Here is an 11,814-nt window from a genome sequence, read left to right on the forward strand (position 1 = left end):
TATTTAAAGAACTTTATGACAGTGTTGCCTTCCTCGGGAAACGAAGATCTTTCACTCCATCACTTATCCTTATAACTAGGGATGTAAATACATTTATGCAAGCAGATCGATCCGTTTGAGGCAACTTATTCATCAAATTGAATCGATCGATTCCACAAAAATTGTTTGAAATAAAAATCAATTATGTCTAAATGGGGAAAATATCATTCAGATTAAGGAATGGTAAGTTTATGTTTCTAGAACAGAAAAAGGACCAAATATCAGTACATCACAGTGGACAACATACATGTGAAAAAATTGAATCCATCATTACAGTTCAGTGTGTGACGTGACCATACAGCGTGGTAGAATGTTCTAATAATGTATTCATTTGATGTAGAAAAACAACAAGGGGTTGAACTTTATGAAACTAAAATGTGAATGGCAATTAATTCTTGTTTACTTGCTTGTACACATTTAATTTACACTTGATTATCTTGTTAAAAATACAAGGAATCTGGAAATTTTCACCTGTAATGTTAGTGTTTATCCCTAAGTCACACTGGTTGAAGTTTTGGCTAAAGATCTCCTGGATCCATTTTAGGTCAATGAATCGGATAGTTTAAAAAAAGGATTGACTATGACATGTATCAGCAACTGCAAATTATATGAATCAAAATGCTAACAATTTGTAACACCTCTACTTATTACTAATGCGTTTCAACTAGGACCGAGAATCGACTAAAACAAATTAACAAATTAATCGCAAGCTTGTGTAATGTATCGCAATAATCTTTTTGTCTCTATTTGCTGACCACTTATCTGCGAATAATCATAATATGAAGTCACACTCTACATTTAGAACATTCATTTTAATTAGTGCGGTCAATCAATTACAAAAAATTAGTATTAATCCCACTTTTGTTGGGATTAATTACGATTAGTCACAATGTTTTACCAGGTAAAATGTATTTGTTCAATATGGCAGCGAACCATGGATCAAATGATCTGCTTTTTGTGATCTAAACCACAAAAATAGCAAGAATAAAGTACTAAAAACCGATTCAATATGCATTTCTTTTGTAAGTGACCACGGTATGAGGGGGATAATACCTGACAAGATGTTTTAACGCACACTGTGGAAGCCTGAACCACCGAGTTAAAGTGAGGGACTGTTTCTTAGATGAATTTGAGTTAATACATATTAACACATTCATTACTTTTGATTAATCGCTTGTGTTAATGCATTAATGTTAACAGCCCTAATTTCAATCTGAAATAAACAAGGCATTATTGTTTTTGTTTTTCAGGTCCTGGCAGAGCCTTGTTGAGGGTTGGGCTGGACCATGTAAAGTGGAAGAACTTGTTGAAAGTGGAAAGATCTCAAGCTAAAGTGTTGCTGAAATTTTACGACTGTGTTTAATAAAGACTTTGATAAACTTCTGCCTCATCTCTATGTGTATAATAAAATGTAGAATCACAGAGACTATATCCAGTCTGGGTAATTGAGCAAGAAAGTTTCTTCTCGCTGCAGCCTAACTATGTAGCCGTAAGAGGGGTCAAGTCTCCCTGTGCCGGTCCCTAGCCCGGATGTTATGTAGGGCTATGTCAGGAAAAGGGCAAACTAAAGGGTCAAAGTATAAATCAGGTAATTGTAATTTGCCTGAAGTCTTCCATCAAACTCTAGTGGTTTGATGCATCTACGAGGATGTGCTGCTCTGCAGGAGGAAGCTCTGCCTTGTTGAGGTGCCTGCTTGCCAGTAGGGGTAGCGTGTAGTGACAGCGTCCTCCTCCGACAACTGCCTCTTTTTTTAACTTGTAGCAGAAGTGCGGATGTGAGTTGCATGTTGATAGGGAGCACGTCGCCTTCAATTCTGTTTTAACCATGCAGTTTTAGGAAGATTGTGGAGCTATGAATCCAGAGGAGCAGACGGTAACGTGGTTGATCTCACTGGGGGTGCTCAGCTCGCCCAAAAAGAACATAGCGGACCCGGAGGAGTTTCTGAAAGCATCCCTGAAGGATGGGGTCGTCCTGTGCAAGCTCACGGAGCGACTCGTACCCGACTTTACTCCCAAGGTGAGACGTCGAGTTAACCGGACGAATGGAACAGAATTAGCGGCTCTGGTGGAGAAGAAGGAAGAGGCTTGACGAAAGCGATACCGACAGGAACTTGTGCCTGCAGACGGCCCTATGTGTGCCCGGGCGGTCACATTTCACCGCCGAATGTTTCCTTGTCTCGTGCTTATCTTGAAGTTTTAGCATTACCCAGTAAATTCGCGCACGCGGGCTTTTCAGAGAGTTGTTTTTTTACGTGTGAAAAATCGGTTCCGCATTCTTGTCGCGAGCGGGTCGGTGTGGAGATGTTGTCAAAATACGACTAACTTGACATTTGGAAGGCACGTAGGACGGCATATGTCCAGGGCGTGAGTGTGTGTATAACTTTATTTATATTACACGTGACATTATGGACTTTTAGACTGAAAAGACGCACATTAACTTGTGCTAAACACCAAGATGGCAAAGTTGATAGTGATAACATTTGCAAATGTAGGTCGTCACTTCCTCTTGAACGGCTGTTCTTCCCGGTGCTACCTCCCCTTTGAAAAAAAAAAAAGTGCAAAGCGCCGCCACTAGCGTAAAGACGCAGAACTCAACCGGAAGCAGCAATTTTGAATCTCTTAAAATTACATTTTAATGTGTTTTTCCTCACAAGTTACATATATTTAAAAGCAAAAATAGTTTCTACTGAACAAAATACGCCTATTCTAAAAACGGCGACACACATACAATTGTCTCTGTGTACAATTTACTGATAAAAATGCTTTTATTTTGAAAGCTAGGTAGGCATCCGGAAGTTGTGATGAAACACGTTTTGCCTCTCATATTTTGTGTCAACGCTTGGAAATGCATGAAGAAAGCGAAGGAGAAATGTACTTATGTTTTCAAGAACCACTTTGGGATTATAAACATGTCACTTTACTTACTTGCTGAAATTAAAACTAGGAGAAACAGTTTGCATTAGTAAACCCACATTTGTATGTTTTTTTTAATTTTGTTTGTTTTCTTTTTTTTTCTTTTTTAGTGTTTTCAAGAACCAAGAACAGAGGCGGAATGCATCTCCAACATCCGAGAATTCTTAAAAGGATGCTCGTCCTTGAAAGTAGAGGTAAGGTGAATCTGATGGACTTAAACGTGTTACATTTTCAGGACATGAGCTGATCTTTATTACCTGTTTACTTCATCCTTGTAATCTCCTGCAGAACTCCTGTCTGATTTGACCATCTCTTGCTTGTGTTTAGGTATCTGTGGAGTGAGTCACTTTGTAGGCTGTCACTCACAATTACCTTGCTGGTCATGATCATTATTTATTTGTAGTATGTATCTGTTGTATTCAAATAATTAAATTCACAATTTATCTTATTGTATTATTCTAGTGCTTCTCCGCAATAAATGCCTCTAGGTACCACTTGCAGGTTTCTATTTTGGAACAAGAAACCAGGCGAATCGCTTACAGATGTTGGGAGTTTACCTCTCCACCAGCCTGCTTATTTCTACCACAGCAGACATTAATGTTTCCCTCAACTTTATAAATAATCGTCTCTGGTTAGAGGCCCAGAAATGAGTTCCTTTGAACCGTTAATTGAATCAGCCCAGCCCGGTCCACTCTGGTGGTTTACTAGCCTTGCCCAGCTGGCTTGTTATGTCTGAGAGGTCTTCTTTGCTCTTATTCACCAGCTCCGTTTTAGCCCATAATTAGACCTTTCACAGTCAGCCAGTAGGTCACGGGCAGAAGTCTGTGAAGCGCCTCTGCCAAATGTATCAGCCAGAGAAGGTCTTTCAGTCACTTGGTGAGAGCATACTTTCCTCTTCTTCTTTCCCCCTCCTTCTCTCTGTTATATTACTAAAGCAAACAGTGCCTGTGGGCCATGTTACTACATACATGAAGAGAGCAGCCATTCTGCTTTCACTTCTGCTCTGCCAGGAAAAAAGAAGGAAGACTTGCTGCAGTTGTTGGGCCTCTGAATTTTTTTGCTGCGTAATGTTTACCAGAAAGGGTAGAATGGTCTGATTTTTTTTTTCTTTATTGCCAAGAAGACAAATATTTAAAGGGGGTTTGGACCACACTTTCGTCATTGATTTAGTCTGCGTTAAACATGACATACCTGGCTTTCCATCCATTTATGCAGCAAGATTCCCCAACATTTCCCAATGTGTAAACGTGCAAATGTGCAAAAAATATTACCTTATTGTTTATTTATAAAGAAAAAAAATTCAAGCAACACAGATCATCAAAAAACAGATCTTGAGACGACCTCATATTGGCTGACATAATGGTCATACTGCACACAGTACAGGTTATACTACTTAAACTCTATATTTAAGATGTTTTATTTAAAATGTGAAACCTTAGCCAATGGAGGAAAGAAGATAGCTGTCTTGGACCGATTAGGCATGGCAGTGAGTGTGCAAGTAAAGGAAAGTGGACAGGAACCAGAGATGAGGATGGTCTGCCATTTCCTTCTTTTATTAAAGAAGGCAAAATAATACAGGTCATGGATATATCTATGTATATATATAGATAGATAGATATCTTAGGGCGGGAAATTAACTAATTAATCGCAAACCTGGGAAAGAAAAAATTGCGATTAATCACGAAAAAAAAATGTAGCTGTAGTATTTGCTGACCACTTATTATTTGCAAATAATCACAAGATAAAATCATACAAAAAATTGTACATTTATAACATTTATTTATAAATAATACTGTCAGTTGATGAAAAAATAATATGATTAATCACAGTTTTGGATTGTGATTAATCGCTATTAATCGCAATGTTTTACTAGGTAAATTTTGTATGTCAATATAAATCAAATAGTCTGCTTTTTGTGAAAAAGCAATCTAAACCAAAAAAGTTTGACCCGTCTGAGGCAAAGCGGATGATTGTTTCCTTTCAAAGTGTAATTAATCTGTTAATAAATATTTACACGTTAATTCTATTTTATTAATCACGTGCGTTAATGCGTTGATCTACTGTATACACACACCCACACACTCAACAGCTGAAACTTTTATTAAAGAGCAGATTTTTGGTTTCTAACATCCTTTTTTCTGCCGTCTATCCATTCAGGGCTTTGAACCAGAGTGTCTATACACTGGAGAGAATTTCGGCAAAGTCCTGACTACTTTGCTGGCGTTCAACTTTGCTACCCAAGGTAAGAGTGATCAAAGCTGCTTTTCCCAAAATTGAATTTGACCCCTTCCGAATGACTTGCTTCTATCTAATTTGCTGTCTGCCTTATTTAGAGACGTTCCTGTTGTTGAGACCTTTGCAGTAAAGGATAGTGTGTAACAGATGGACAGCTGGCACGGCAGTATGTGTTTGTGTCATGCTGTGTGCCATATTTCCTCACATGCATCTCTTTTGCTGAAATATCTTCTGTATTCTGCACTATTAGATTGAGCAGTAAAAAAATAAGAATAGTTAAAAAAAAAAAGTAAAGATAATCAACAAAATGCTTTAATGATGCAGTCTACGATTGCTTTCTTCCCAAATCAGTCAATTCACATGCTGTTTCTATTTGTATTTTAGTTCCCACTTCCTTTTAAAAACCTAAACCAGTTAAAACTATTTTAAATTTTGCTGCACAGAAGCCCTACACGTCCGTTCTTTAAGAACGTTCTAATCGGCTGCCTTTCCCCTTGTAGAAATGTGTCCTAACTTGCACTGGGTTGACAGTGAAGCATACTGTCAGCACATGTTGTTTATTTTTTCCCCTGAATTAATTTGTTTGTGCGCATCAGAAAGTGGTTGGCATTTGTTCAGAGATGATAGTAGTTACACATTTTCAGCACGTAAACCATATTTAGCTAAAAAGGGGCCATAAAAATGTGGAAATGTATTACGCATCGAGGTTAGATTCCAATTCAGAGTTTGAGTTGTCATTAATTCATGGTCGGACTAGTTGGAGCGCTGCATGATATTCCCTCCTGACGTTCCTCTTTTGCAAAAAAAAGCATTAATAAGGATCTTGTTAATGCCTATTGTTTTTAAATGTCATCCAGTGAAATGTCGTGAGGTCAAACGTTATGAATTGAAATGCACTTTTCATTGCTTAGGCATGTCCAGCAGCAGCTGCTATGGCGGATTAGTCTCAGTTTATAGGAGAGACAAATCAGCACAAAAGGCTGCTGTTATTCAGTGGTGTTCTCTGCTCAGTGTAGCTGTTTGTTTCGTTAAATGCTTTGAATATTCTATCCATAAAAAACTAAAGTACTAACCACAGATTTGCGCTGACATAAGGGTTTGTTAGACTTCATGCTGTGTAAGAAATGGAGAGAGTGTGATCCATGAGCTTCACCTGTCACTGCCACCAAGTGCCGTTTCTCTTTTTTTTCACGTAGGCTTATGTAAATCATTCTGGCATTTCTGCCAGATGAAACCAACTCCTAATCATCTGCTTCCTTCCAGCCAGACATTTGTCACCAAAAAATAGTGATCCCGTTTTTTCTTTTGCTAAATAAGTGCAGACATCCCAATAAATGTAACTAATTCAAGCTTTTTGGATCAAATTATTTTCTGTCTTAGAACTATGTTCCTTAAAGGTTTGCAGTGTTTCCATGTGTCAGTGAACAGCATAAATCCTCTCACCATAATTGAAACCTTGGCAAGTGTCCACTGGGCAACAGCTGGCTGCAGCTGATGCATGGATCCAAGTTTCCCTGCGAGGATGGCTGAGCAATGACGCTGCAGAGGAGCTACATTTTAGTCAAATAAATCAGATTTAGAATTTTCATCCAAACGTAGTCCCTAAAATGAAACTTATAGCTCAAGATCTCATTTTTTTGTGTCTGAATCATAAATGAGAATATTTTTAGGTGATTTAAAGAATAATATGTTATTATTTTCTTATTTTGCATGTGCCCATGTATTTAGAACAAAGTTTTATGCTGCACAATGATCCCGTCTATACACAGTTTTCAAATTACATAATGTTTGTCTAAGAAAAAATGTCTCCCCTCACCAAGAGAATGAATAAACTGTGAGTAAATACGTCTTCTGACGATTATAATGTAGTGAAGCACACTAAAATGTCCGAACAGAACACTATGCCAATATTTGAAGAGTTTATGGACAAAAAAACAAAAAAAAAACCCAAATTAGTTGTGAGTTTAACACTTTCGCTATAAAAAGTTACACCATCACTTTTGTCAGGGAATTTTTACCCGATATAAAATACCCAATAAAAAGTATTTCTCATAAAAAATAGATCAAGATATGACAACACATGATAAATTCGAGTAATTTTCTTTTATTTCAAACTGTGCTTTATGTAACAAAGTGGGGGAAAAAAGCATAGGAAGATCTTAAGAACATGCTTGAAAATGACTGAAAAAATAGGAATTTGAGAAGAAAAGAAAATTCCTAAAAAAACAAATAATGATACTGTACACTTGACCTTTGGTCCACTCATTCCTGGGACACGTGAGACTTTACCCAGGGACCCATGACAGTCAAAAAAATGCAACAAATTTAAAATAATGTAAACACTTTTGCTCGGGTGAAAATCACCCGGCGATAGTGCTCTCGGGTTAATAAGAGTTTCAAATCTTTTAATGAGATTCTGAGACTTAACTGAATCATATTTTCCACTAATTGAAACAAAGTGGAGCCTCCAAGGACAGGAGTGACCAGAGGACCGAAATAAGAGTCGGTGAGTCATCAAGGGCCTCGTTAAAGAACCCAGAACAACATGCAAAAACCTACATGCTTTCACAATTTACAACAACAGAAAAAAAATAAAAATAAAAATTGAACTTGCATTTGGGAGAAGTGTGGATTCTTCTAAGGGCACAGCCATTCTGTAGCCTGATGAGATAACGCCTGAAGGTAAAACCTATTATCAGAAATCTGATACAACCTTTTTACATAAAAAAACACACAAATGCTGACATATGGTGGTGGAAGTGTGATAGTCTGGAACAGCATAGCTTCAGTAGCTGCATGATTTTTCTGTAAATGAAGCAATAATTTCTTCTTTGAACCAGAAAAAGCTTTGGAAAAATGGCCAAAGCATCAGTGGTAAGCTGAAGATGACTGGTTATGCAACAGTATATTTACCTAGAACACACTTACAAGTCTATCTTTGACTTGCTTAAGTCTGAGTCAGATGCAGTGGCCTGGACTCATGCACAGAACCTTCCATTGTTGTTTAATTCAATCAATCTGCTTAATGGACCATCAATTCAGTTCCACAAAAGACCATCTACTAGAAAAGATTTATTGCAGTTGTCAACAGCCATCATTCATACCTCCACCTGAAAGACTCACTTCAATGAATATTGAATTTTCTGTGTTTTTAACATGTTCTTGTAGCAATTGTATTCAAATCTTGATGAGTCATAGAGGATGAAAAAAAGTAGTCTCAAAAAGCTCCAAGTTGTGACATTGAAACTGAAATGGGTGGGCTAAAGTCTCCTTGCTCCGCTCCGTTCTGATGCATCCACTTGCAGACAAATAGATCAATGAAAGTCTTCATATTCCTCATCCAACCTGCCAGATGACGCAGAGCTGGACGTCTGGATAGCTCTGATACTGTTCGCTGTTTGTGTTGCATCGCTAACGTTAGTTTGGGGGTGTGAGGGGCTATAAGTGTAAACACAGGGATAATGGGATATCAGTAGAGGCTTACTTCCTCGCAAGCAGTCCTGGTCACAAATCATTGGCGAGTTTCTATTAAATCCCTGGTGCTCTGAACAAACTTTGTCCTAATAATCATCATTGTTTTTTAGAACACCTACTTTTTACACAAACGATTTGGACAGTTTAGATGATTTTGTTCTTTTTAACAGATTTTTTTTTTCTTAAAAATATGAACTGGCTCAGGCTAATCTGATTACAGGTGGAGTGATAGGAAAAAAGCCTAAATATTTTCAAAATTAATAAAAATGATCAGAGAAGCAAAATCTTGTGTTTTTCTTTAAGGATCATTGCTTTGTTTTTTTGCTTTATATATGTTTTTTTAAACAATGTTTCCTTTTTGAGCTTGTTTTGAGTTTGAAATTCAAGAATAGATCTATAGGATCAAGGTGAAATCAAACAAAAAAAGACAAAAGCTGAACTTTCCTGAGATTATATGTTCTGATGCTAAAATCCTCGCATTTTTAACATCTGGGGTTGTTTACTCAGAGGTCGTTTTCGGTGTTCTCGTTCCTTTTCTGGCAGAATCTGTCCGTTTTGATTAAATCTGATTGTTCGCTCTGGATATAGAAATGCGTGCCCACTGGCCTTCAGTGCTGGACAGTGTTCTGATGAGTCATGAGCACGCCGTCCGCTCTCCCAGTATGTCCTCATGCATAACCTGTAGTGCTGATGATGATGATGGTGTGTGTCTATACTAAAAACTCGTGTTTTTGTGTGTCCACAGACTGTGCTGTTGAGAGATGTCCACAGTCTGCTTCGTCTTCTCCTAACCAGGCGACTTCTTTACACACTCAGGCCTCCATCAAATCCAAAGGCTCTCTAAGAAGACAGTCCAAATCAGGGGTATAGTAGACTCTTACCCTTTAATGTGTAATCTGTCCCTACACACATAAAACCATAATATTTTCACTGAGATTATTTGAATTGATTGTAGCATTCAGACAACAAAACAGTTCAACAAAGCATCCTGCAAATTCACTATGTGAGCTGAAAATGCAGACCACTGTCAAAAAAAACAGCTTTCAATTAGCTTTAATTGGCTTCATTTATACAGTGATTTATCTCAGTCCACAGAAGTGTGCACCATTTAAAAACACAAAGGACGTGTCACTTTCCAGACAACTTTTCACCTGCAGAGCAGCTTTTGAATGGCTCGTAGCTGTCATAATTGTGGTTTTAAGGTAGCTTTTAGTGTCCAGACCGTTTTGACAGAATGAGATAAACATAAAAGGGACAGAATTAAACATGTGATGCTATTTGTGCTGGTACAACCTTGGAAATGGGTACAGTATCCACAATTTGTACCCAAGTAAGAGTTGCCTTACTTTCAATTACTATTACACAAGTAGAAGTAAAAAGTAGACATTTGAATAAATACTAAAGTGAAAAAAATACTAAAAAATGAGTTGAGTAATGAGTAGTAGTTTTAATATATTTATTTTTATTTTCAAACGACAAAACTTTTATCTAAATTTGTCTTTTTCAAATGTGGCAGGCACAGACTTTTCAAGAATATCCAATTGTTTACCTTTTTCTCTCTTTTATTTAGGAAGCAGCATTGGATGCAATTGAGATTAATTTAAAGGAATTCAACTTTAGTTTACTGCTGCTATAGTCAACATTAGATTTCTTGGAGGCACTGATATGTTGATTTTGGTTAACAGTGAAATCAATTTTTTTATACAATTATCTCATGATTACAGTGGGGCAAAAAAGTATTCAGTCAGCCACCAATTGTGCTAGTTCTCCCCCTTAAAAAATGAGAGATGCCTGTCATTTTGATCATAGGTGAATCTCAGCTATGAGAAATAAATAAATTAATCCAGGAAATCACATTGTCTAATCTGGAGACTGGCTAGACCACTCCAGGACCTTGAAATGTTCCTTAAGAAGCCACTCCTTCGTTACCCTTTGTTCATTGTTTCCTTTACACGGATCAGTCTTCCTGGTCTCTTTTCTGAAAAACAGCCCCATAGCATGATGTTTCCACCCCCATGCTTTACAGTAAGTATGGTGTTCTTTGGATGCAACTCAGCATTCTTTCTCCTTCAAAAAGTATAGTTTTTACCAAAAAGTTCTATTTTAGTTTCATCTGACCATTGGACATTCTCCCAATCCTCTTCTGGATCCAAACGCTCTCTAGAAACGTTATACGGGCCTGCACGTGTACTGGTTTTAGCAGGGGACACGTCTGACACTACAGGGTTTGAGTCCCTGCATAGCGGTGTAGTGTGTTACTGATTCTAGTCTTTGTCACTTTGGTCCCAGTTGTCTGCTGTCATTCACCAGATCCCACCGTGTGGTTCTAGGAGTTTTGCTCACCCTTCTTGTGATGATTTTGACCCCACAGGGTCAAAATGGGGAGCCCCAGAACGAGGGAGATTATCAGTGGTCTTGTATGTCTTCCATTTCCTAATAATTGCTCCCACAGTTGATTTCTTCACACCAACCTATCACAGATTCAGTCTTCCCAGCCTGGTGCAGGTCAGCAATGTTGTTTCTGGTGTCCTTAGACAGCTCTTTGGTCTTGGCCGTAGTGGAGTTTAGAGTGTGACTGTTTGAGGTTGTAGACAGGTGTCTTTCATATAGATAACGAGTTCAAACAGGTACCATTAATACAGCTAACGAGTGGAGGACAGAAGATCTTCTAACAGAAGAAGTTACAGGTCTGTGAGAGACAAACATCTTGTTTGTTGTAGGTGATCAAATACTTATTATCCACTATAATTTACAAATAAATTATTTAGAAATCAGACAATATGATTTTCTGGATTAAATTTTATCATTTGTCTCTCATAGTTGAGGTATACCTATGATGAAAATTGAAGGACTCTCTAAATATCTTTAAGTTGTCCAGACATATCCAAGAATAAAAATCATATTTTACCTTGAAAATGTAATTAAATGAATACAAAAAAAATTATCAGAGTAAGAATCCTATTGTTTTTTTTGTCCTAAATTTAATTAAGTGAAAATTCTGATTAGGTTTATGCTTTAAAACTCCAATTTTCACAAAAAGTTACTCAAGTGAATGTAACGGGTTATTACACACCTCAATGCTATATATATAAGTCAACATTATAACAATTGTGTCTAGATGTATGAACATTTGTTCAGAGAAGACTGATGCTG

The 11,814-nt window shown here is 37.4% G+C and overlaps 1 protein-coding gene across 4 annotated transcripts in view; it reads left to right on the forward strand.

Moving 5' to 3' along the window:
* Window positions 1-1,522: 1,522 nt before the first annotated feature.
* arhgef6 (Rac/Cdc42 guanine nucleotide exchange factor (GEF) 6) overlaps window positions 1,523-11,814 on the forward strand; it is a 34,791-nt gene continuing 24,499 nt past the window's right edge. Inside the window, exons 1-4 of one of the 4 annotated variants that reach the window (XM_024283396.2) lie at window positions 1,523-2,056; window positions 3,063-3,146; window positions 5,110-5,194; window positions 9,407-9,525. In XM_024283396.2, coding sequence (XP_024139164.1) covers window positions 1,892-2,056; window positions 3,063-3,146; window positions 5,110-5,194; window positions 9,407-9,525 — 453 coding nt within the window. In that variant the 5' untranslated portion in view covers window positions 1,523-1,891. Of the gene's footprint in view, window positions 2,057-2,078; window positions 2,911-3,062; window positions 3,147-5,109; window positions 5,195-9,406; window positions 9,526-11,814 lie in introns of those variants that run through there. The other 3 variants (XM_024283395.2, XM_024283397.2, XM_024283398.2) reach the window with 3 other exon arrangements.

Source organism: Oryzias melastigma, linkage group LG10, assembly GCF_002922805.2.
Source record: "Oryzias melastigma strain HK-1 linkage group LG10, ASM292280v2, whole genome shotgun sequence".
Lineage (NCBI taxonomy): Eukaryota > Metazoa > Chordata > Actinopteri > Beloniformes > Adrianichthyidae > Oryzias > Oryzias melastigma.